This window comes from Rosa chinensis, chromosome 1 (assembly GCF_002994745.2).
Source record: "Rosa chinensis cultivar Old Blush chromosome 1, RchiOBHm-V2, whole genome shotgun sequence".
Taxonomy (NCBI): domain Eukaryota; kingdom Viridiplantae; phylum Streptophyta; class Magnoliopsida; order Rosales; family Rosaceae; genus Rosa; species Rosa chinensis.
Genome location: NC_037088.1, coordinates 37564945 through 37591647, shown reverse-complemented (window position 1 = coordinate 37591647; position 26703 = coordinate 37564945). Strand labels below are relative to the sequence as shown.

Here is a 26703-nt window from a genome sequence, read left to right as displayed (position 1 = left end):
TGTAAATGAATCATAAATAAGAAGAACTATACAAAAATATCAAGATTAAGAGGCATAGAAATATAGGAAAATATGAGCACATCAGCTTGCGGTGTTGCAAGCAGACTGGTGGTATATGGCGGGTCGATTGCTTGGCCCTAAGTGCAAGGTTTCGGGTTTAAAAGGCACTATTTCTATGATTTGGTGTATCAAAGTTGGGCTGACGATTCAAGACGTGGGGGACCGCTTTGTGTTTCAATTTGAGTGTGAGACTGAGCACAACAAGATCTTGAATGGAGGGCCTTGGTTTTACAGAAACTCTATGTTGGTGCTTGGCAGGTATGATGGTATTGGTCCAGTATTTGAGGTTCCCTTGAATCTCGTGGAAACATGGGTAGATGTCAAGGGTCTTCTAGTAGGGCTCCGAAATAAGGCAGCTTTGAACTTGGTTGGATCATCTTTAGGACGGGTAATCCGGTTCGATAAAACAGCTTTGTGTCAGAAGGAGGAAGAGCAGAGGATCCAATTGATTTTTGACGTTCGGTGGCGAATTAGGGTTCATATGCTTTTTGAGTTTTCCCCAGCAGTAGCGCTGAAATTGTCTTTTAACTATGAAAAGGTTAGAGGATTTTGCTGGAGTTGTGGTTATTTTGAGCATGGGGAGTCAGGATGCGATGCTTTACTGACAAAAGAGAAAGATGAGATCATGGCTCAGGTTCAGACTACGGCCATGGCAAGGTTGTCGTTGACTGATGGGGCACGTGGGCCTCGTTCTGATAGGGAAGTCCAGCAGGATAGGATGGGAATGGTAGTGTTGACTAAGGTAAGCCAGAATGGTTCTAGAGGGACGGGGACTGTGGATCCTGTTTCACAAACTCAACCCTCGTTGCCTGGGGTTACCATGCATATTCCCTCTATGTTTGCAGGTTTTAACCTATTTGCATTCTTGGAGAACTGGACGAATCAGGCGAGTAAACCTACTAGTTTGGCAAAATTAGGGAAGGAACTTCCGTTGGCCATTAGACAACCTTCGAGTCTGGTAGGAGGCAATGATACAATGGTGATGGAATCATCTCCTCTTCTCAATCCTACACTATGAACTAATTAAGCGCAAGGCTGTGGAACTGTTGGGACACTTGGGCAAGAGGTATGTGTCTAATTCTGAACCTTTGCTTCAAGTTAATGATAGGATGCAGCTTGCCTTTGCTTCAAGTTAATGATAGGATGCAGCTTGTCTTGCAACATAAAAATAGGCACCTGATTGTTTCGCCAAGGAAAAAGAAATTGGGACAACCTAAGGGAAGCAAGAATAGGCCAAAGTGTGCAAAAACACTTGAGAAAGAATTCCAGGGTAGGAAGTCTAAGAAGTGGAGATTGCGGGCTAGTGATTGTACTGATCATGATCAAGTGGAAAACGAGTCCGCAAGGGCTCCTGAACAAAAGGAGGAACTGCATACAAGTGTTCGCATTGTTGGGGATGGTGGAGCATCATCGTCAACTAGTAATGTTTAAATTTTTCTTAGGTCGCAAGACCTAGTTGCTCGGTTGTTACATTTATATTTTTGCTTCTGAGTTACTAGGTTTTGTAAGAATAAAGGTGCTTACCTGTTCTTAAAAGGTGGGTGTACCTGGGAGTGCGAGAGTCTGTTTTGTTCTTAGAATATGTCCTTTGTATGTCCTAATGGACGGCTCTTTCTGTCGGCTCCTCAGGGGCGTGTCGTTTCTAGTACTGACCTCCTTCGATTCAAAAAAAAGATTTAAGTGAATGTGATATTTACTTTTCAGTAATTTAAATTTTCTATTTTAAAGGTAACTTTTTGTTTTACTTGCAACCTAACTTAAATGTAGAGGTTTAAAGTTTTTAACCCAACTAATATATTATTATTTTTAATTACAACCTAAAGATTAGACATATCAACCTGACTTTTAGGAATATTCATATCAACTTATTTATTAAAATCATTTTTCACATCAACCTCTTTCTTATGTATTCTATCATTGCGAGTTAACTATGTTTAAGAGGTTGAAAGTCTCTATTTTATACCTATATGCATATATCCCTATAATAAAGAATCTGATCATTGGAACAATTTTCTAGTTAATTTGATTTCAAATTTTTATAATTAATTAAAGAAACTACTAATGATATAATTATTTAGTAATAAAGACTATTTAAATAATACTAATTCTGTGAGCCTAGATTATAAAGTTTTTGTTTTTAATAAGGAAAAAATGTAATTGTCAATTGTGTAATTCGCAATTGAAAATCAAGCATTAATCAAACATTAATTGGCTAATGAAAAATTAATTAGTAAAAAGACTATTCAACAAATAGTATTTCAGTGAGCCTAGGTTAGAAGATTTTTTTTAATTTTTTTTAAAAGAAAAAAAAACGTGATTGTCAATTTTCAATTGATAATCAAAAAATAATTTGTCAACGGCTAAACAGGTTACCAAATTTTAAATATTTTGGATTGTTGAATATATTATTAATCCAATGATCCAAAATATTAACAAAATGAGTGTATGACAAACACTCGGGTACCTAAGAAAATTCCGATATATAAGAGGTTGTTCAAGTAAATCCAGAATATGTGTCTGGCCCAAACTCTAGGTTACTTGATCTAGTTGTAATAAGGTTTTAAATTAGAGATATTCTCGGAGATATTCATAGATATTCGATTAATTGTATGATTATCTTTCCTTATAAGTATGATGTCTAGGACCGTTTTGAGATAAGTGGTACTTAAGCGAGCTTTACTCCACCGACATCTCTCTACTCACTTGGTCATATTTATTTTGGAGTTATCAAAAGAAGTCAAACGACTACCTTTGTTTTGCATTAGCTAGCATTTGAATTAGATTCTCCTAATGGTTAAGAGATAATGATGTAATCCGTTGGCTTATGGATAAAATTTCGAGTTCTTTTCATTATGACTCAATTTTGATTATGAGCATATTACTTTGTGACTACGATGGCTGGGCCATCAATATTAATTCAAGGACATGGAGTAGCCCAAGTTCCCTTGCCAAATGTCACCTTGATTATTGTTACAAAAACTCTCTACGCTCCTAGGGCAAAGCACTTATGAATAGCCAAAGGATTCCATGCGAAAACCCATGTAGAGAACGGAAATAAGTTCCTTTGCAATACCTCTAATGATTGAGAACAAAAGCACATCTTAGAGAAGTTTATGTGTCTCTCTAGTGGACTCTATGTCATTATTAGAGCTATTAAATCCAATAAAGTCATGAGAGAAGATATATTGGACTTAGACACATATCGGCTTTGTCACGACAGGATAGGTCATCCTGGTCATGATATGATTATCCGTTTACTAAAGACTTCACATGGACATCCTTTCTTACGAGCGAAACGGAGCATGAATCAAAAGTTAATTCCTGAACTAAGAGTGACCGCCGCCGTCCACCACTAGCCTAGGGCTGGCATAGTCCTTATCCATGACGCCATGGATAGCGTACATCATGGTGATGACGCCCTAGGTGATGTTGCAATCACCAACTTTGCTTCAAATAGAGTTTTAGATGCTTAGGCCCAACCAAATCCTCATTGGTTGACTCTAAGGCCTCTCGCTTGTTTTACAAAGCTTGTTCCTTAGGGAAATTAGGATTGAGATCTTCCTATGCAAAGGATATGAAAATACCCATTCTGCTCTTACATAGAATCCATAGGGATTTTGTGGACTGATTCAACCAATTAACCTGCGGACGGTTAAATATCTCATGATGTTGGTTGACACACAAACAAGCTAGTCACGTGTTGTTCCATTGTCCACTTGTAATGCTTATACTACACTCCTAGCACATATCATATAACAACGGGCTCACTCCCCAGATCATTCTATTCCGTCAATTGGACTTGACGATGCTAGAGAGTTACATCGAAGACTTTCGATGGTTATTGCATTGGAACTGATGTTGGACATCATATTCCCATGAACACACCCAATTGGTCTCGCGAAAATGACTACGATGGTAGTCCGGACATTGGTAATACGCACCAATCTCCTTATATCCGCTTGGGGTGATGCAATATCTCATGCAGCTATGCTAATTCGTCTCCAACCCACTACCACTCAATTTACCTCTGCGTTACAGCTAGTGACTGGGTACAAGTATTGTACTTACGCATATATGAGTGTGTCATTTATGTACCGATTGCGCCGCCACAGCGCTATGATGGGTCCTTATAGACGAATGGGCAACTACATAGGATTTTATATTCCAACAATCGTCCGCCACTTAATGCCCTTGCTAGGCGATCTCCTTACCGCTAGATTTGTGGATGTCACTTTGATGAGACAGTCTTCCCATCGTTAGGGGGAGATAAGAATACGAATGTTCAGCAGGAACGATAGGAATTGTAGTGGTCTGTCCCCACTATGTCATATCTCGATCCCCACTAAAGGGACGAGATCACACATATCTGCTGCAAACACGCCTGCAAGGATGGACATCCCTAAGAGAGGACATAGCGCTACCCTACATGGAGGTAGGCATAGCGCCAATGTCAAAAAGAGTGATACTCTGGCGTTATAGGCCATGGCCCCAGCTAAGATGCGTGGGAGGCCTGTGGGTTCGAAAGATACTTTGGCACATTTCAATCCTTTGATCATCAAGACTCAAAATCCGTCTCATGAGAATCTTCCGGATTATGGTTATCGTCGGGGGATGCCTCAACGTTAGAACCTATTCCTGAGAATATAGAGCTCTATGAAAATTACACTAGTGTACATGAGACATGGGATAGAAACTCCATCATAATTGATGATGTAGTTGCACATTTTGTTGCGCATGAGTTTGATGAGTCCGATGATATCAAACCATGCTCTGTTGATGAATGGATGCCAACGTAGAGAGATTTGGCCTAAATGGAAAGATGCGATCTAGGTTATGTTGGATTCTCTAACGAAGAGGAAGGTTTTTGAGCTAGTAATGTCAACACCTTTTGACATAAAACCTGTTGACTAATGGGTCTTCGTTAAGAGATAGTAATCTCGCCTTATGGCGCAAGGTTTCTCACAGAATGCCGTGGAATCGACTACGATGAGACATATTCTCTCGTAATGGATGTCATTGCACTCAACTACCCTGTCAGTTTGGTAGTTTCCGAATAACTGATCATGTAGCTTACAAATGTGGTTACTACGTATCTTTATAGGGATTTAGATACGGAATATACATGAAGGTTCATGGTGGACTTCATTTACCCAAGTTAAGTGACTCTAGACCAAGGAGCGCGTTTGCAATAAGATTGAAACGCTCACTAAAGTGACTTCTTGATTGGGAAAGGATATGCCCGCTCGTGTCCATAACAAGATTCGGATCTTATCACGGTTCATGTTGCACATGATCTTTATTAGAAGCCCTTAAAGAGTTAAGGGAAACCGTTAAACACTTGAAATCCGAGTTTGAGATTAAGGATTTTGGGAGAACACAATTATCTCTCGGTTTGGAACTTGAGCATCGTGTTGATAGATGCTTAGGCATTTTGACAAGGTCAAACCTTCAAGCACCCCTATGATCATCTGTAGTCTTGATCTTGAAAAGGATCCTCTTCGTCTAAAGGATGATGATGAAGATGTTCTAGGGGTAGAAGTGCCTTACTTGAGTACAATAGACGCATAATTGTACTTAGCTCAATGCACAAGACCAAACATCTCATTTGCAGTGAACTTGTTAGCTAATGTATAGCTTTGCGCCAACGCGATGCCATTAGATTGGTGTAAAAGATATCTTTCAGTACTTGAGATGTACGATTGATATAGGCTTGTTCTATCTCTATAGAGAGATGATGGATTCAGACCCTTCACACACCAGGAACGCTGCCAACACTGGCCTGCGTTCACTATCCCCATCCCAAAATGAGATGTGTTTTGGAAGGTTTTGTTGATGTTGGGTATCTCTCTGACCCACACAAAAGTCATTCCCAAACTAGTTAAGTGCTTACCATGGGTAAGACCGCGATATCTTGGAGGTCTACAGAATAGACCCTAGTCGCTATATCTTCGAACAATGCAGAGATTATTTCTCTTCACGAAATGGTTCATGAATGTATATAGATTAGATCCATAATTGCGCATATTTGAACAATTGTGGTTTGAAGTCTACCACAGATGATTCTACGAGCATTTAGGATAATGCTGCTTGTTTTGAACAAATGAAGGAAGGCTATATCAAAAACGACAACACCAAGCATAATCAGTAACAACAGACTCTCCTCAAGATCAAAGTGAACTAGGTTCGGTCTGAGGACAGTATGACAGGCTTGCTCACTAAGTCATTGCCTAAATTCCACTTTCGAGAAACATATTGATAGCATCGTTTGCGGAAGTTATCCGAACTCCCATGACCATTGTCATCAGGGGGAGATGTCTATATGTATGGTCTCGAAATGTGAAGGGTGTGTTGTGCTCCTTTTCCCCTTCAACCGAGGTTATTTTGGTCCCACAGGGTTTTTATTACTCGACAAGGTTTTTAATGAGGCAACGAGAGGAGCATCACGTTTGGGCGACACAAGGGGGAGTGTTCAAGTAAATCCAGAATATGTGTCTGGCCCAAACTCTAGGTTACTTGACCTAGTTGTAATAGAGTTTTAAATTAGAGATATTCTCAGAAATATTCATAGATATTCGATTAATTATACGATTATCTTTCCTTGTACAACTCTAATTCTATGTCTTGTAACCTCTATATAAAGAAGCCCATATTATCAATGAAAGTGCAACTCAATTCTCTCCCAATTTTGGTTTTCCTTAAACAAAGGTTTATTTTTTTGTTTCTTTTTGTATGACACCTCTTTATTAGAATAATTATTTTTTTTTGGGTATCATACATTTTTGTTAGGTTTTCTACTATATTATACCTATGATCGTAGAAGATATGACTTATTTTTAGCTTTTCCTTCAAGCCACACTTACATATAACTATTTAGTAGGTAATTTAGAAATGTAATAGTTGAGAGTGAAAAGGTATCATGAGATTAGTATGACAATATAACTAAAAAGATGAAGAATACTGTCCAAGAACAAGATACATACCTTACAGACATTTTTCAAGTATGTAGAGAGGCACTAAATGTGAGTTTAGGAGTGAAAACAGAATAACAAAAACTTTTTGCCCATTTCCTGACCCCATCTCCAACCCTCTTCGTTTCTTTCAGATCATTTATTTAGTTATCCCTTAGAGACACATGCAAGAAGTACCATGCATGCTTGCCTTCAACTGCCCCCCCCCCCTCCAAATTAGTTTAAACTTATTGAAAGAAGTTATAAAACCATCAAATATATTTTGGATACGTGAATACATCATCATCAATCACTTCGTTAGCAAAGCAACCACTACGGCTCATTCTTTAAGGATGTTACTATTGACCATGACTATATGGATCATGAAGATATTGACATGTATTGAATCTTTAAAAATCTTAGAGGCATGAGGTTTTTCAACTTGAAGAATAATAAAGGTAAGAAAATTAAGTTATTCAATCTTCTAGTGATGTACCAACCTTATTGATGTGAGAAAGAAGAAATATAATTAATAATTACCATATTAACATGGCCGGAATTAATTAGTAATTATTTCTACAATAAATAACAAAATTATAGTAAAAGAATGCATGTATTAAATACAAAATTGTGATACATAGCCGACCTAATTTTTAAATTTTTTTTCTCATTTACTTATTTAATGAAGAGAGGCATAGATGGAAGTTTGATGAAAAAATGAGACAAAAAAAAATATAAGGGATGTGTATATCTTGGCGAGAAATTTTTCTGTGCTACGGTCAAGCCATGTCAGCATGCTGAGTTGACATGGTTTGACGAGTTAATAAAATATTGACATGTGGTATTATTTATTTAAATGGGATTACACCTCATCACCAAACTCAAACACTGTTATATACCTGCACATTCTCTCACTGTCATCCCAAAAAACCAGTTTCAATCTCATTGCCTTCTCTGCTCTTCCATCAATACCTTCAACCTTCAATTCTACCAAAATTCATTTCATTTCATTTCTTTATGCTCCCAGATCTAAACCCAATTCTCCAAAAGTACCTTCTTCATTGATTTTTTATTCTTATATTGATTTCATATATAGAATAACATTCACATCGATTTTGGTGTTTTGCTTCTATGTCAGCATGCTTTGAAGTATATCCAAGTGAGGGACAATCCCCTCGAGGCTTGTCCAAGTCATGAGGTGAAATTCCTTCAAAGTGAATTTAGATGAGGTGGATCTAGATAAAGATAAAGCAGAACCAGTCAGCGGATTTAGTTTGTTCGGCCGAATTTGTAGCAAGCGGGAAGCACTCCCCCACGTTGTCTTGATCAAGACAATGTGGGGGAGTGAAAGTGGTGTAATGAATCTACTAACACATGACTTGCAGACTTTGCACACCATTATACATACTAGTACTTAAGATATATGCTCAAGCTCACATATTAATACTTGTATACATTCTTTTTGCCGCCTTGCTTTTCGAGGCTCTGGCAATATTTACTCACTGATTTTTACGTCATGAAATTGAAATTTGACTTGGAAACCGTCATTGGTAATTTAATTTTTATGGAACCGTTCGTTTTTTCTTAGTTGGGAAGGAACAACAGGGATGAGCTCTTTCACAAACAAGAGGATGTGATTATTTTATTATCAGATTATAAATAAAATAGCTTTAGGCCCCGAGTTAGGGGGTGAAATTGTATTAAAAAAAAATACTTGCTGAGATGAACATTCGAGGTAAGTAATATTCAATCCCATCTACAACTACTACAATTCAAACACTCACTAACTTAGGCTTCATAGTATCTTTTGCAAGTACTCCTTCTTCTTCTTCTTCCGGCCGGTTTGACTTGCCTATATCGATCTGAATGCGGAGGGCGTGAAGACATTGACTGCAATGTTTTCACTCTTACTCTAGTAAAAAAGTAAATGAGGAGAATTTTTACCGAATTTTCCGCACCAACACCACGCTATGAATCTAATGTAATTTTAATTATCTATGTTCACCTCTATCCACCCTTGGATTTGAACACTTTGGCATGTCATGTACATATTGTTCATTTTAAAGAAGTGATAAAGTTGTCATTTTTCGCCCTTTTGTTTTTAATTGTGACTAATAATATTCTTTTGGTTTGCTTGTTGCCTTCTTAGTGTTACCCACTATTCAGTGTATTTCGTGCCCTGGGTCACCCTGTACAGTGTTCTAGGTCACCATGGTGACCTGCACAGTGTATTTCGTGCCCTGGGTCACGAACACAGTGTATTTCGTGACCCAGAGAATGAAAATATACACTAAAAAGCAGTGAATAGTAAGTGACCCGGTGACCCAACGGGTGAACTTGCTCTTAGTCATCTGCGTCTCACTTGCAATACTGGAAATTTCAAAACCTTGCACATATCCATCAGCTGAAGGAGGGAACCATAGAGCTCTCCAGTGGGTCTAACGGAATCATATTTGCAAGCTATATGGCTTTATCATGCTCGACGGTTAGAGAAGATGGTCATATATAATTTAGCCGAACGCTTTAATTCTCTAGGGCAGTTAACAAGTAGGATGGTCTCGAATGCTCTCACGAAAGGATGTGCTGAGAGGAGAGGCCCGCAGTTCGGTGATTTTGTTCAGATTCAATTGGAACATGGTACGTTCGTTAGGCCTTTTCCTCTGTTGTTTGCCAATTCCTACCTGGATCAACAGCAACAATTATAAATGAAGTGTCATGGTATTGCAGTGGTATTTTTCTTATGAATGATACTAAGTGAACCATCTTTTTCCATCCCAGCTCATGTGGCATAGGCACATCATGTAATGAAACATTTTGATATAGTATGCCACATGATTTGGGCACCAAGTAGCAACCAATGTACTGATGAATTATCTTTTATTGGCCAATGACGTGCGCACAGTAGAAGGTAAAAAGGCTTGTGCGAATGTTGAAATCTAAGATGGCATAAGTTTCGACCAAGGAAATGGTAACTAAAAAAGAAACTCAATAACGTGCGCACAATGGAGCATATACAGTTTCTGAAATGGTCTAGCGTACGTACATGATGGTTATTGATAGCATTACAAGTAAAAACACAATTAATGCATGTTGCAAACTTTCTCCTAGAAAAGAATAGAAGTACAATCCACAAAGAAATGGGGAAGAAAAGAATGAACAGAGAAATATATACTAGGTTAAACAACATTACAGGGCATCAGTTTTCTCTTTTGCTTCTTGGACTTTGAAGGATAGAGAGCCAACTTAATAGCTGCATCGAAAATAGCCTTCACGTTCTGCAATTTTAGTGACATATATATTTTCAGCACATACGAATTGCATCCCACATGTGTTCTAACTGTTTCTGAATGTTTAATGAATGTTATGTTTGCAATGAAGTGTTAAACTGAAGACAGGTCAAGTAGCTAGACCAAGTGTTGATGATGACTTTTTTCACTTGCCCTTTTCTTGTTCCTAATAACGGATGACTCTTTTGTGAATTTCTTGAGCACATATGCACAATGTGAGACATATACCTGCTGTGTCTTTGAGCTGCACTCTATATATGCCACAGCCCCTATTCTCTTTTTTAGATCTTCACCCTAACATATAAAAAGAGATTGAACAAGATTAATATTCAATGATAGTTTGTTCTCTACTACTTTTCCTTTTGTTCATTTGCCTTCTTAATAGCCAACCAGAAATATTAACAAGGACCAATCAGTATTTTTGGGGGAGAAATCTACCTGTTCTGTTGAGATGGTACATGCCCCAGGGTAATCCATTAGGAACTGTCTGCCTTCTCTCAGATCTGTGTATTTTGTTGAAGCATATATGTGAAATATTATGAATAGAATGAAACATGTGTCATCTCAACAAAGAAAAAAAAGCATATGTATGGTAACTCATTAGTATGAGTTGATGATTCTTTGTCCAATCCCTTGTTCCACAGTGCACATCAGTATTTATTTAATTAGTATACGAGTTAGCAGAGCAGCACATCCCCTGGGTATACATAGTTTAATATTAAAAGTGTTTGAGAATCAAATTGAGACAGATAAAACGAAATGTTTTGCATTCTTCACTTTTAGCCTTCCTTTTAATCAAACTCAATTATTTAGAGCATAGAGTGAAACTTAAGGGAAAAGAAAGGCATATCTGTCAAATCCAATTTGAATTGGTTTTGGTAGTGGAAAGAATGGATACCTAGTTTAGTTCCCACGAGAATAATGGGCACTGATGGGGCATAATGTCTAAGCTCTGGAACCCACTTCTCCAACATAACATGCAACAGGTCAAAAGAGAAGAGAGAACACATAGAATCTGATTAGTATTATACATTTGGTGCATGTACAAATTGAAAAAGTGAATTTTGAGTTTAGGGTAGAATCTTGGTAGAGAAAAAGGAGCTTACTTTCTTTGATATGTTCTCATAGCTAGGCCTACTTATGAGAGAAAAGGCAAGAAGAAAAATATCAGCTCCTCTGTAACTAAGAGGCCTCAACCTGTTATAGTCTTCTTGACCTGCATGATATAGGTTCTTTAAATACTAATTAACAGTATCAAGCACTCATTGATTGGAGAAGTGCTTTATAACCACTTCAAACAATATGATCATGTATGCATTGTATCCATATATGCTAGAGTTAATTAGCTCAGAAAGGTACTATTTTTTTCCAAAGGTGATTTTTTTTTCCTCCAAAGCAAAAGAGAAAGTTCATTGAGGTTGTCTTTGATGGTTGTTACACATGGATGAGCTACCATTGAAATGCATTTATTTTTTCCAATATATGATAAAAATTTCACTCTGTTTTTCCTAGTTCAGGCCTTTTCCGGATCTCATGCAAGTGTGGTGTTCACTCCCATTTTTTCTCACATTACTCAAGCTTGACATGTTTGAAACATCAAAATATCATTGTGAAGGAGTTGGAAAATTTATGGAATAGCATTAATCAATAACAGTTTTAATTATTCTTAGACTAATATCGAAACTTGGGATTATCGACTTCTACGATTGGCTATGAGAAAGTACTTAACCTCCTTAAGCATCAAAATCCTAAGAGAGACAGAGAGAAATAGTACCAGCAGTATCCCAGAGACCCAGATTCACAGTCTGCCCATCAACCAAAACATTAGCACTGAAGTTGTCAAATACAGTCGGAACATAATCCTGTCAAGAAGAAGAAAAAGTTCATGAAAACAGAAAGAACAGATATCCTTCAGAAATTAAAACCATGAAGAAAACAACAATAAGGGAAAAGACATGAAGGAAAGAAACACAGTGCCATTAACAGAAATGACAGGACTGGGATTTATATGGGAATTGAAGGTGAGAAACTTTATACAGTAGGAAAAGTGTTGCTAGTGTAAGAGATGAGAAGGCAAGTCTTTCCAACAGCACCATCTCCAACTGTCACACATTTTATGAACTTTGATGTCGATGAAGATGCTTCTTTTGCTGTAGTATTGGTAGTTGCCATACGATTTCTTTCTTTTCTGTGTCACTCTCAAATGGTTTCTGTTGGAGAAAATCAAGAACCCATTTCAGAAAAGTCCCGGTGTTTCCCTCTCACTAATAATGAGACGGTGGTTGGAGAAAAGAGAAAGTGGGGCAAAAAAAAAAAAAAAATTCTTCGAGCTCTTTTGAGAGGGGAAGGAAAAGATTGCGATGATTATTGAGATCACTTTAATTTGAGCTGTCATAGAGAAAAAAGAAGGCAGAAGTCCCACATTGGAAATAAAAACATACTCTTAATTAAACACAGAAATGGTGAAACACTGAAATTGCCCGCTACTTGACCTATGCTTTCCCCTTTTTAACTGTTCATGAAGAATGTTGTCTTACTGTAGGGGGTTAATGAAGAGCGTATGGTTAATCAAAATACGGAATTATGTACACACCACAGACTACACGAATGAATGATAGGATTTGGTTAATCACTGAGGATGCTTCTATAGTGCTGTTTCAACATGTTAAATGCATTTCTATCTAGTCATTCAATTTGGTTTTGGTATGGTTTGATATTCATCTTACCATTCCAGATGCGTTCAACATCCATCTCGAACATCGTTGTTAAAGGTTAAGGCCACGTTTGGTTCGCGGAAAGTAAGCATCAGGAAATGAATTCTTTTCCTGCGTTTGGGATGCAAAAGAAAAGGAAATCATTTCCTGAAAGAAGGGAAAATAAGGGGGAAAGTGGTTCATTCCAAACCCCAAATGAATCACTTTCCCTCCTTCTTTCCTTGCATTTATTATTCACAACATATTATTTTATTATATTATTTACAAACTTTTTAACAACTTTCCTGATAACTTTCCTTACGTTACCAAACATTGGAATGGAAAGTTATTGGGAAGTTTCATTTCCCTTCCCACGGGAAAGACAAAGGAATTACTTTCCTTTTCGTGAACCAAACGAGGCCTAAGATCGTAATTCACCATGAATCAAGACATTTCGAACAACATGGTAATTCACCATGAATTGATAGCACATATAACAATTTATCTTGCTCATGAGCCATTGATAAATATTTATAAAGAACAAGATTGAGTCACTATGGCTCACAGTGACTCAATATTGTTCTTCATAGTTATTGAGACAAACTTAGACAGTACACATAACCATCTACACGAGTATGACAAAAACAACTAATTATAACTATACTCACATAATACATTACCGGGATAGCTCATACAAAGCGAACAATAAGAACCGTTAACAGCATAGAACTCAAATCTCAAGTCAAGTTTTCCATTGAAAAAATTTAAAATAAATAAATCTTAAGTTAAGTTTGTGATTCCCACTATAGTCCACAAAATAAACACTTTACAGAACCGAATGCAAGCAACTTCATTTTTGGCCCAGCAAAAGAGGGGCCCATTAAGCCTAGGAAGTAGGAACAATAATTCCCCATAGGTAGGTGAAAAACTAGGGAAGACTAAAGTGTAAATATGTAAATTCAAATCTAACACTAAAGTTTTTTAAGCCAATGTAAAGGTGTAATTAGGGCTGACAATTCTGATACGATCCGATAACACGACTCGAAATCTGCACAAAAATAAAATGGCTTGAACCCACACAATTAAAAAGCAGGTCGGCCACGAGTCAACTCGCCATAACCCATTTAATAAACGGGTTGGCCATGGGTCAACTTGGCAACACAAAGTGAACCCATATAACCTGTTAATTATAGATTATGCCATATTTATTTTTGAAATTTTAGATGTTGGGAGTATTTAATATTTGGATTGGACAACTTGAAATATTTTCTTTCATCATTATTGAATTTAATTATTCATGAATATTCGTCTTCTGGAGTTTTTAGTAAATTTAATTAATTTGTGCATTTTTGTTTAGTTAATGTGTCTAACCCAGAAATGAGTTTTTTTTTTTTTTTGGAATCAAACCCAAATCGGGTGCTAATATATTGCAACAAAAAGCCAGAACAGGCCATTACATACCTTTCCGCCGTAAACAAGAAGATAGTGGTAGTACCCACAGTGGTACATAGCTATAGACCTACTCATTAGACCAATTAAATACATAGACAGAGCGAGAACCCTCTTTTGGTACTACTCCAGAGGCGCTAGAGGTACATAGAGTGCATATAAATGCATAGTTTCCTAATACAAGGAATTATTGTAATTAGATAAACTAAAAAACATAGGAATGGGCCTAGGGCAAAACACCCCAGAGCCTAATTTAAAGCCAAACAAGCAGCCCCAAGAGATTGGGCTCAGCTCCAGAAGGATGGCCCGAGCTCGCCACCCCATCCCCAACCTCCAACGGCCGTCCATGTTTCCTAATCAAACAACGCCGTGACGTCCTTCACGGAATCGCTCAGAAATGAGTCATTTTGTCTAACACACGATCTATTTATCAAATGGGTTAAGCGGGTTGAAAACAGGTAGCCCATTTAATAAATACGTTGAGTTTGAATTTAAATTTTTGACACGATTATTAAATGGGTTGAATTTGAGTTTGTCTCCTGTGACACGACAAATACTTTAACCTGTATGAACCTGGCATGACACGACCCATTAACAACCCTAAGTGTAACAGTCCGTAGGGTTAAAAAAAAAAAATTATGAATAGGATAAATCTTTAAAAATAAGCCATAAAAAAATTAGGGGAAGCAATACTATTTGGTCTAGTGGCATAAGTCTCACTTAGTCATGAGTTCGACTCACAAAAATCAATAATGATAAAAAAACAAAAATTAGGGCAAGAAATCTTACTATGTCAAAGTGCGAGGATGCATACCATTCCTTTGATACTTCAAGCTATCAATTGTAGGGTGTTATTGGCCAAATTGTGTCAGGTTAGCTTACAAGTTGAAATTGTCTTGTTGAAAAAGGTGTTTGAAAACAAGAGGGGTCAGAGGACCACCAATAATCCATCGCCTGAACTTATCGTTGCCCCAAGATCAGACTTCGGTCACACCGCGAGGCAGCCCTAGTTGGGGAATCTGGTTAAACTGTAGTGATCCCCGACTGTTGGTATAAAACCACAACCACACCTGCCAACCTCTGACCTTTTGAAGTACTACTCAGATACGCCGCCATCACAATCCAAGAGAGAGTCGCCGCTCGCACCAATCCTAGCTCACGTTCCTTTCAGAAAAAAGTCCGTCTGACTGCAACCACATTTTCTATTTGCATATATCTCTCTTTCTCTCCCCCTCCCTCCATGTCTTCATGGTGATGTTTTACTCCTTCCCCAAGTTCTCTCCTCTGTAGATTGATAGATCTTGGGAGATAGTGTCTAGTTTAAGTAGACAATTTTGTTTGTTATGTGCAGAGCCGTCTCAAAAATTTTGGAGGCTCTGTGCGAAATTAATAATTTTGCGGTCGTGTATAAATATATTATTGAAAATTTTTTTTATATAGAGAAAATATTATACAAATTATTTTTAGATTAAAAAATCTTTTATCTTAGTCTTATATTACCTTTTCACTTCTTGTAAAGAAAAATTCAGAGAGAGGGGACTAAAGCTTGTTACAAAAATTTCATTAAAAGAAGCAACATTACAATTGAATTATTAAAGAAAATAAGTAAGATGCTATCCAAATAACATAAAAAATTGAAAGAATTCGAAGGATCAAAGATAAATACAGTATGGGCCTTGCAGTATCCACCAAAAAATAAAACCAAGAAAGTAGAGGAAGGTAACGGGAGAAGGAAAAAAAAAGCAAAAGACATTCAATAGGGGGAATCGAACTCCTAAAGAGGAGGTAAAAGAAAAGTTCAGTGCCACCTGAACAATGCCTTCAGAAGGCCCTTTTCGTTAAACCTACTTAGAACTTGAAATAGGACCCAAAAATTTGGGGGCCCTATTCTGTCGCCCATGTTGCACCTGCTCTAAGCTGGCTCTGGCTGTGTGTGTATGTTTTACGTGGTGTTGACAATTGTGTTCGATGTCGTATGTTTCTATTTTCTCCCATAATCATGGGTAGAAGTTGACTAGTTCGCTAGTCTGTTTATTTAGGCTATGTCTTTTTAAATCTAACTGTAGGTTATTTTGTTGGAGGTTTGTGCTTGTTGCCTCTTTGGTGGTTTTGTTGCACTATTGACTGTCAATTTCTGGAGACCTCTACCACTACATTCAGTATTTATTATTATTTTTTTTCATTTGCTACTAACTTTTTTTTTTTTGTCTTTCATTATAGCTTCTCGACCAAATCTTTGTTGGAATTGCGACGATGATACGGTAGCGGAGGGCTTTGACCATAGTCCATTGCCAAGGAGTTGATCTATAGCTTATTTCCAGGGGTGGAATTCCAGTTGGTCGGTCCTTATTAGTATCTTTGCGATGATGCGACGGTCATAAGTGGCTGACATTGACAGTTTCAGGCATTTTCTTTTCATCATACACCAATTAATTGATCAGATCAACGTCCATGTTGATACCAGAAGATGTCCCACATTCCAGTTGCTTCATCCGATCTGTTTTCATCAAGCTGTTGGTGCTATTTGCGACTCTAGTCATTTTTGCCACGCGAGAGATGATGTCTCAATCCGAGATGACAATGGTCAACTTTAGTCTTAGCTCTTTTTGTGTGGTGGCACTTTTTCCTCGGTTCAGAGTTTTGTCCTAATAGGTCTTATCTAAACAAGGTTTTAATGAGGCCACCTTTAGAATAGGTTTGAGAAGAAGTGAAGATATTTTTTTCACTTTTTCCGATTGGTTTATAAGTTCATTTTTGTGATTGTTGCAGGTAGCCAGCCTAGTTATTAGGTAACTGCTTATGTCCTGACTTTCATCGTAGGTTGCGTGTACTTATATTCCTTTGTATTATCCCCCTTAACTTAATATATGTTCAATCCAATTCTCCAAAAAAAAAACAAAAAAAACAAAAAAAAAACAAAAGGGGTCGAATGTGAAACACTTCTTTAGTTCTTTTACGTCGCGGTGCAAAATGAAAATTAACGACCTCAAATCTTGGTTTGTGTCGTGGTCGGGCCGCGTGCGGCTCATTTTTTAGGTGCCCATTTTTATTGTTTCCGTCATTCCGTGCTTGCTCTTGTTTTTTTTTTGGGTCTGAATTTCCGTGCTTGCTCGGGCCTCCCTTACCTTATTGCATTTAATCTTAAATCAAGAGAGCCGAGTGGCCCGAGTCGCCGCGAGTAGAGGGTAGATAGAAGAACTGAAGAAGGAGCAATAGCAATGGCGTCATCGAGTGCGTCAACACCTCCATATCCAAGCGCTGCTAGAATCTCTGATTCTCAATGTTATCAGCAGTACACTGCCTCTCTCAAATGTAAGGCTACTTGGAACTCATTTCCCTTCTCTTTCTTTTGTTTATCATCATTACTTACTAATTAGCTAACTATTGCCTGGCCTTATATCCAATGGGTTTTTCGATTCCTAGTGAAAAAGCAAGCATCTTTTTGTAATGTTCTTGTTGGGTTTGCTTTAAATCATCTGATCCTTTCTGGGTTTCAGAAAATTGACTCTATTCAAGTGTTGATTATGTTAACTCTTGAGGCTTTAATCTGTATTGGGTATCCTCTGTTTGAGTTGAGTTTAAGAAATTTAGTAGCTTATGGTTCGGAAAAAGTTTTCCTAGCAGTAATATGGTATGCATTGATGGAAAATTGGATAAAGATTTTGATTAAGAGGTGGATGGGTTCATAGCTCTGGGAATGATAGAGGCTTTGTCAGTTTGGGAGCACAGAGATACGCATGGTTAGTTTCAGAGAATTATCATTTCTCTCTGGAGAAAAAAACCGTTGGGCTGTTTCATTGAACTCACCCCAGTTGTTCAAGGTGTGCCTCAAGGTGTGCCTTAGGCACTTCTTTACTTATCAGGTGCTATCACATTGGTATTTTCTTGATGAGTCCAAGGGAATGAATAGTGGCCTACAACATAAGTGGAAGCATTTGGCTTAGACAATTATGTGGAGATAAGACATATCTGTGGGTGTGCCCGTAATTGCATCACTTGCAAAGTTAGGTTAGGTTACTTGGTGATAATGGCTGTAAGTTATTTGTAAGTTACTTATGGACGGCAAGTATACTTTTTGATGAAGTATGCATACGGTAGAACTGGCTATATTTAACTTAGGTGATGAGGCTCTATGCAGATGAGATCCGTTATGTTATATGTATTAGTATTTGCATGCTAACTCTTGCTTGTTGGATTTACCTCATAAATTAACAAGCAATAGGCCTTTTACAATGAGTTCTATTTGTATGTGATGCTGCTGTAAGTTTAACACTGTAGATCTTTTGGGTAGTGGATATTGCTATTACTTAAATGTTGAGAAAAGGTTGGCGTAGGACAGAAACTGACCGGGGCTGTTAACAGAAACTATATTTGCTGGCTAATTTACAATAGTCAACTATGATGCAGCAGAGAGCAAGAGTTGGTGAGAGTGGGTTTGGGAGTGTTGAGAGATTAAGAAAGCAGAATGATTTTACAAAAAACAGAGAGTTATTAGCTGTATAAGGGAGAAATAGAATGAGGTTAGGGGAGAGAGACCAAGGCACCAAGCCTTCAATAAAACTCAATTTTACTTCATTCCGATTTGAATTGGGTTTACAATTGGTAGCCATATTTAAAGGCTTCAAACACAACCCTTAGACTCCTAGAACACCAGAAGACTATTAAAGACTTAATAATAGTAAGACCGTTGAATACTTATCAAATAGACATAAAGACACACTCAAGACCCTTGAGTACTCACCCTAAGATTTAAATATTCTCTTAAAACCACTAGGCTCATAATTATTCTTCATAAAACCGTAAATTAACCTGGCAAGACCCTTAAACTACCATGGAGACTTTCCTTTGGACCAAAAAGGGTTGGGCTTAGTCTTAGGCTTCCAAAGAGGCTATATATTTTTTTCCAACCAACTTATAGCTGCTGCATTAAACTATTAAGACAATCTTCAGAGTGCAACCCACAATATACCACCATAGTCGTTAGAATCTCTTTGGAGTTGGATTAATTGTTAAGTTAGAGAATTTAAGAATGCAGACTAGGTGACAATAGAGTCATATAAGATATAGTTACGTTGAAGAAGTTTTTCAGTAAGTTATTCTTGCAGCATCCCCTCCCACTCTAGCAGTCTGGCATTTGGGTAAGGTTGTTCTCAATGTGGGTTATCTAAGAGTTGAAAATAGGAGCTCATATTGAAGTTGGTTACATTATACCTACGGAAATTGGCCGAAACATATAGTATGTGTCCCACAACCTAAGCCTCCTTTTCGTTTTGAAATGCTTATATTTTCAGAAAGTTTCATTAACATTCATCACAATAAAATGAATTTCAGCAGCTGACAAGTATATCTTTAGGTGATTTAATGTTTACCAACTTGATTACAACAGATGTATGATCACCAAATTGTACTCACATCTCTCTTCCTTGAGTTTCCCAACTGTGAAACATGTCATGTCAGTTACACCGTCATATGTTCTATGGCACTTTTTGACTGCCATCTAGTTTATTGCTTTTTCTTGGCTAATTTTTAATTTTTCTTGTATATTGCTCAAGAGTGATCATGACATTGAACAGGGAATATAATGACTTAGCTTCTTTATAATATGGTTATATTGGAGAGTTTATGTTGCAGAGAATAAGCTCCTCTCTCAGTCTATCTGAACATCTTAGTTGGTGTCTGCACACATGATACACATAAACACACACAAGGGGTTACGATTCTAGTAAAATTTTGCTGACTTGATTCTTGAGTTTTACTTTGTAGTTTACTCGCTCATAAAATTAATCTCCACTAAAGTTTTTGAGTTTTTTTTTTTGGCTAAATATTAAATCTTTTTTTTTTTGGCGTAAAATTTGCAGGTCTAGAAAAATATCACTCAGACAAGAGCAAATGTCAAGAACATTTTGATATTTATAAAGAATGCAAGAAAAAGGAGGTATTGCTGCTTTTAGATTCTTAATTTCTCTGTATGTATTTCATAATATACCTTTATGGAAGTGATGAAAGACTGGCTATGGCTTTGAATATTAATATATTGAACATAATCATGTGCAAGTTCCGTTATATAAGTCCTTCCCACCAAGAAATATGATTGGGTTTTTACAGTTGTCTATTGTTTAAGAGTGCCTGCACCTGAATCATTTTTTGTGTAGACAGTTAATTCCCAGGGGTAGTAAAAAAATAGCTGCTCCGCATATCTTTGAATATGACTTAGTTATTGCATGAATGGTCCATAAATAATTGTGGCATGTAGATGGACATTGTTTTGTAGGTTTACGAACACAAATTTTCAGTTTTATAGTAGAATCATCTGTTTGCATTTTCCTGCTTGATCGCTACTTATGATTGTAAATTTTTGTTTCAACAGAGAGAAGCTCGATTGGAGCGAAACAAGAGTAGGTCTCTTTTCTCTTGAATTCCTTTCATGATCTATAACTCGTATCATAAGGTGCAAATGTTAGATTTGAGCTCATCAGGATTGGTATTAGATACCCAGGCAAATGATATAGCTGGTTCTGTGTAACTTGTCCAAGTTTGTGCCATTTGTAAAGGACGATGAATATTTTGTTATTTTGTTTGGAATGTTGATGGTAGTTATACTGTTAACCATGTGTAGATCTTTGCAAGATTAGAAGTTCAAAACAAAAAAATAAAATAAAAACAGAATCGTTACTGTAGCCACACTTAATTGAACAGAACTGTTTTTCTTTTCGTTGCATTGTTAAACAGCCTTCGAGAACTCTATTTTAGATGCTCATTTGCAAACTTAAGGACTGGACTGCCGTTTCAGTCAAAGTATTATTTTGGTCTTCCTAAGACTTGCTATGCTGATCTGCTAGTTTAGTCTATAAAAATTTAGTCAGAGTACATCAGATAATAACTTATTTTCTTAATATGATTGCGTGCTATTTGAAACTTTTGTAATCATCTAGGCCAGTCGAAACTATTATTATTATACTAATTTTCAGATTTATAATGTATGTATTATAAATTATAAATTATAAATAACATACATAAGATGTTTGGATCATTCTTCTATAGGCTATTAGGAGTTTAGGACCTGACCAGCCTGTTGAAGAATGATCCAAACACGACCACTAGGAGCATACCCCTAGCTTCTTAAAGGAGAAGCTAAGTTTGATCTTTGTTGTTGTTGTAAGCTTGAGTTTCCTCAAGTTTCACACCATTTTTGTTTTTGGTTTATCCTCAAATAGTTCAGACCTTTGTTAAATTCAAGCATATCTAACTTAAATCAATATTTAAAGAATTTTTTTTTGTTTGAGAATAAAAAACCATTTATTGGATGTATCATGATACATGAGGATGACAATTAGCAAATAGTATAAGCAAAAAACTAGGCGACCAAGTCCGCCTCTACAAGTTCAAGTAACCAGGTTGGGTAGTTTCCCGTCTAGGTACAAGTCTGCATGTTTTTCACTGCATATTTGGAGAGCTCATGTGCCACCCTATTACAATCTCTTGGTGTATACGAACATTCCACAGAGGAGAAACGTCGCAACAATAATCTGAACCCATCCAAAAGGTGTCCATCAGGTTCTAAACTTTCCCCACCTTCTAAAATATGATTGCGTGCTATTTGAAACCTTTGAAATCATCTGGACCAGTCCAAACTATTATTATTATACTAATTTTCAGATAATAAATTATAAATAACATACATAAGATGTTTGAATCATTCTTCTATAGGCTATTAGGAGTTTAGGACCTGACCAGCCTGTTGAAGAATGATCCAAACACGACCACTAGGAGCAAACCCCTAGCTTCTTAAGGGAGAAGCTAAGTTTGATCTTCGTTGTTGTTGTAAGCTTGAGTCTCCTCAGGTTTCACACCATTTTTGTTTTTGGTTTATCCTCAAATAGTTCACCTTTGTTAAATTCAAGCAGGTCCAATTTAAATCAATATTTAAAGATTATCCCCATAAAAAATCAATGTAAGAAATAGTTTATTCATACAAGTCCATCAAACAAATAACGGTTGGTAATGTGAATTTAACTTTCACTCGAACTCATAAATTTGAGAATTACAATAAACGTTTGCATTGATTTTTTGAAAAAATATCTTTTTATTTTATTTTATTTTTTTGATCAGATAAACAACTCAAATGCTACAACTAGTCTTTCTACTTACGAAGGAAACACTATGTCACTAATATATGGTATATTTGAAGGTTAATTTTATTTTTTTTCCTTTTTGAGAAGAAATCTTCAAGGTTAATTTAACTTCTCAATGGTAAGATTTTTTTTTTTTTAAAATCGCAATGCTGAATATATAAGAGAGAGTTTGGACACAGAACTGGTATGAACTCTTGGGGGTTTTTTTTGTGTTATTGTATAGGGACTAAAATTTTGATATCGTTGAGCATTTATTTCGAAGGTTTTTGTGCGTTTATCTGCCTAGGGTTTCGAATAAAAAAGCACGAAAGAGCGAAGGAGGGGATGGAGGCGTTCAGTTCATATTCTTTGAAATGCCACTAAGAAGTCATCTCCTGTGAGGAACTGTCGGTGGATATTTAAGAAGTGTATAATTCTTCATCCATCCGCTACGTGCTCTGTTATAGCTTTCTTGATTGAAAACATTTTGCATGGAGCACGATTTGCAGGTTTCTTGGCCTGATCAGATGAGCAAAATAGAGGGAAAGTTTTTAACGGGCACCTGTAACCTGTCAGTGGATATGGTCGGGCGGTACTGTCTCCATATATCGAAACGGTGATAACCAGTCATTTGCAGCATTGCAGGCAACCTGCTTCAGTGAGTTCAGCATTGACATGGTAAAGTTTCTAGTCACATAGAGGTGCTGAAAGTTTGAAACGTGTAGATCTTAAATTATTGTTAGGTTCAAAATATCTATACTTTGATCATCAAGTTCTCTTGTTTTAAACCCCAAGAAGATGGTCAAAGGTGGGTTCTTGAAATAAGTGACTATTGACTAAGATCGATGCATTGCAAGAAATGTCTGACTCAGTTGATTATATTGAACTATATGTTAAAGGTTTTTGATTAGTAAAAAGAGAACAAACTTGACACTTACAGTTAGTAATTAGATTAACAAAACAATTATGCGATTATGACTTTTTGAAGAATATATATCAATTAGACTTTAGTATTTTTTTTTTGAAGCGCTCGCGAGCGAGAAAATATATTCATAAACTAGAATAGGCTGTAATATATCCTTCCACTGCCATCAGACAGACAAGAAGATAGTGGTAGTACCCACAGTGGTACATAGAAATAGACCTACTCATTGTACAATTAAATACGTAGAACATAATGGGAGCCCCCTTTGGTACTACGCTAGAGGCGCTAGAAGGATCCGACCCTCCCAACCTAACTAATACCTAGTAATCTAGTCGCCTAGAGACCTCAATTGGTGTACAACTAGAGACACTGAGAATTAAGTCAACAAGACCAAAACCAATAGCTAAAGTGATGCGGGTGCATATGGGGCAACATCAAATGCATTATTTTGTTATTTTATTATAGATTTGTAATATTTGATATTTCATTGTTTAGATATTTTTAGGGTATCTTTTTACATTTAATTTAGGTTTTACATTTAATTTAGGTTTTACATTTAATTAGCTTTCCATTTTAGCTTAAGTCTACTTATTCTCCAAGTATTGTAAACCCTATAAATATGGGTAATGTAATCGTTGTTAGATAGGTTATAGTTTATGAATAAAATCAGTTTATTTGTGGCATGGATTTGCCCTATTTTATGAGTTTGCTACTCCTTATTTCTTGTGTCTGTTGAGTGATTGTTGGAGGCTTGTGTTCGATACCTTTTCCCCATTAATTGGTATCAGAGCTTTGGCAAGAGCTTGGTGGATTCCATGTCTCAGGTCGGGCGACGAAGGGGAGGTTTTCGAATGGAGGGTCGTGACATCAACAACGACATGGCTGAAATCAAAAGGATGCTTCAGCAACTTGCGGTACGTCTTGATCGCATTGAAACTCGACGACGGGGTCATAGGAGTTTTGACGGGGAGAAAAACGTTACCACTTATCATCAACGTGTCGATCGCATCGAAACTCGACGACAAGATCGTAAGAGTTCCGACGGGGAGAGAAACGTTACCACCTATAATCAATGTGTCAATCGCATCGAAGTTTCACACCAAAGCAGTGAGAGTATTGAGGAGGAACAATACATTGATCTCTCTCATCGCTGTGCTTCTTTGTGTGAGCCAGACATACAGGATGAAGATAATTACGATTCTGAAGATTGCGATGAAAATTGCTTGGAGATTGAAGAGGTTGACCTGCCCATGCAAATGATTCATCTCCCAGTGCAACAAAATATCGTTAAAACCATGCCAGTCCATCTTGTGGAAACATCATCAGCAATTGTAAGTCATGAAATTAATTCATGCATGGGTGATATCTTTGAATTGGCTGATCATGTGGGTAATTCAGATCCAAAGCCCAAACTAGATCTGGATATCGACATTGTTTTAGGATCTCAAGAAATAGAACATAGTATGTGTGGGTTAATACGTGAGCATCCTAACAGAATTGTTGGTGTTGATCTTAAGAAGTCATTTGTCTCCAACAAGCTGGTGAAGAGTGTTGAATCTAAAAGCAAAGATGCATCCCTCAAATTTCATGATCCATTACAAGAAGATGCAACTCATCAATTTATTGATTTCATTGGGGTTAGTATTTTCTACTTACAGATTCCGAAGATATTAATTGATATTGTCAATCATATCAAGAAAGGTGAGACAAATTTTGGGTTGGCAAAATTTATTATTATGAGTAGATTTCTCAAGTCAAGATTAGGAAGGTATTCAAAGTATTTATTTATTTGGAATGGAAGGAATCAATTGCAAGCTAATCTGTCAAAAGAAGATTTGAAGCAATAGAAGATTTTGTTGAATTTTCTTCAATCAATGGCTCAAATTCGAGGACGAATTCTTTCCAACCAGGGAAGCCTGATGTGGGTGCATATGGGGCAACATCAAATGCATTATTTTGTTATTTTATTATAGATTTGTAATATTTGATATTTCATTGTTTAGATATTTTTAGGGTATCTTTTTACATTTAATTTAGGTTTTACATTTAATTTAGGTTTTATATTTAATTAGCTTTCCATTTTAGCTTAAGTCTACTTATTCTCCAAGTATTGTAAACCCTATAAATATGGGTAATGTAATCGTTGTTAGATAGGTTATAGTTTATGAATAAAATCAGTTTATTTGTGGCATGGATTTGCCCTATTTTATGAGTTTGCTACTCCTTATTTCTTGTGTCTGTTGAGTGATTGTTGGAGGCTTGTGTTCGATACCTTTTCCCCATTATAAAGCTAGATGCACACAAGTGCCTAGACAATCCTAGACAATCCCTAAAAATAGGGAATTATTGAAACAAAACTGACTTAAACAAAATAAATAGGGCCTAGGTCAAACAACCCAGCCCAACAGCCCAAGAAGGAAGCCCCTGCTCAGGCCCAACAATGAAAGCTTGACCCAAACCCACCGTCCATCTGCAGCCTCCAATGGTTGACTGCTGCCACCCGATACCAGATCCCGCCGCCGCAATCTGTACCAGCCCTCGCTACTGCCACTGACTCCAGCCTCGCCGCCGCACCGCAAGACCCGACCTCGCTGCCTCAACCCACGTCGAACCCCGACCGAACCACGTCGAAACCAGTCGAAAGCAGCCCGATTCAGCATGTCGCCGCCACCGTCCAGCCCCTCCACCATGCTGCCGGTCATAGAGATCCAGGAGGTGCCTCAACACTCGATCCGCGTTGCACCGCCGCCCACTGAGTCCAAGATTTCTTTCGGTGCTCATTGCCAAAACCATCCAGCGCCGGACTCGAGCTGTAACTAGGGCTGTCAATGGGTCGTGTCGGGTTGGGTTCGTGTCGGGTCAAGGTATATGTCGTGTCACAAGAGACAAACCCAAACCCAACCCATTTATTAATCGTGTCGAAAATTTAAACCCAAACCCAACCTATTTATTAAACGGGTTACCCGTTTCCAACCCGCTTAACCCATTTAATAAATAGGTCGTGTCGTGTTGGACAAAATGACCCATTTAAGGGTTAACACTGATACCCATTTAACTAAAAACATGCATAAATTGATTAAATTCACTAAAATTTTCATATGACGAAGAATATAAATAATTATATATAATTCATAAATAATTAAATCCAATAATGATGAAACAAAATATTTCAAATTGTCCAATCCTAGGATCAAATACTCCCAACGTCCAAAATTTCAAGAAGAAGTATAG

At 37.1% G+C, this 26703-nt stretch overlaps 3 protein-coding genes across 3 annotated transcripts; 2 read left to right on the top strand and 1 right to left on the bottom strand.

Moving 5' to 3' along the window:
- Positions 1-9996: 9996 nt before the first annotated feature.
- On the bottom strand, positions 9997-12622 carry LOC112180580 (rac-like GTP-binding protein RAC2). The gene is made up of 7 exons (XM_024319134.2): positions 12332-12622; positions 12069-12156; positions 11401-11510; positions 11193-11256; positions 10733-10797; positions 10523-10588; positions 9997-10282 (listed from the first exon to the last, which is right to left on the bottom strand). Exons 1-7 carry the CDS (start codon positions 12464-12466, stop codon positions 10184-10186), a joined length of 627 nt encoding a protein of 208 aa, XP_024174902.1. The 5' UTR covers positions 12467-12622; the 3' UTR covers positions 9997-10183.
- Positions 12623-17516: 4894 nt separating this feature from the next.
- LOC112177414 (cytochrome c oxidase-assembly factor COX23, mitochondrial) lies at positions 17517-21119 on the top strand. The gene is made up of 3 exons (XM_024315706.2): positions 17517-17748; positions 20295-20371; positions 20804-21119. Exons 1-3 carry the CDS (start codon positions 17655-17657, stop codon positions 20849-20851), a joined length of 219 nt encoding a protein of 72 aa, XP_024171474.1. The 5' UTR covers positions 17517-17654; the 3' UTR covers positions 20852-21119.
- Positions 21120-24147: 3028 nt separating this feature from the next.
- LOC121050985 lies at positions 24148-25401 on the top strand. The gene is made up of 2 exons (XM_040512670.1): positions 24148-25109; positions 25217-25401. Exons 1-2 carry the CDS (start codon positions 24288-24290, stop codon positions 25289-25291), a joined length of 897 nt encoding a protein of 298 aa, XP_040368604.1. The 5' UTR covers positions 24148-24287; the 3' UTR covers positions 25292-25401.
- The last annotated feature ends 1302 nt before the right edge of the window (positions 25402-26703 follow it).

What these genes read in the sequence shown, in the direction of transcription:
- LOC112180580 (XM_024319134.2), bottom strand. Translation starts at nt 12,466, where the DNA reads ATGGCAACTACCAATACTACAGCAAAAGAAGCATCTTCATCGACATCA. An exon ending in ATGAGAACATATCAAAGAAA is followed by an intron (nt 11,257 to 11,400) that starts GTAAGCTCCTTT and finishes ATGTTGGAGAAG; the next exon opens with TGGGTTCCAGAGCTTAGACA. An exon ending in GTACCATCTCAACAGAACAG is followed by an intron (nt 10,589 to 10,732) that starts GTAGATTTCTCC and finishes TTTATATGTTAG; the next exon opens with GGTGAAGATCTAAAAAAGAG.
- LOC112177414 (XM_024315706.2), top strand. Translation starts at nt 17,655, where the DNA reads ATGGCGTCATCGAGTGCGTCAACACCTCCATATCCAAGCGCTGCTAGA. An exon ending in GTACACTGCCTCTCTCAAAT is followed by an intron (nt 17,749 to 20,294) that starts GTAAGGCTACTT and finishes TAAAATTTGCAG; the next exon opens with GTCTAGAAAAATATCACTCA. An exon ending in AAGAATGCAAGAAAAAGGAG is followed by an intron (nt 20,372 to 20,803) that starts GTATTGCTGCTT and finishes TTGTTTCAACAG; the next exon opens with AGAGAAGCTCGATTGGAGCG.
- LOC121050985 (XM_040512670.1), top strand. Translation starts at nt 24,288, where the DNA reads ATGTCTCAGGTCGGGCGACGAAGGGGAGGTTTTCGAATGGAGGGTCGT. An exon ending in AATTTATTGATTTCATTGGG is followed by an intron (nt 25,110 to 25,216) that starts GTTAGTATTTTC and finishes TATTATGAGTAG; the next exon opens with ATTTCTCAAGTCAAGATTAG.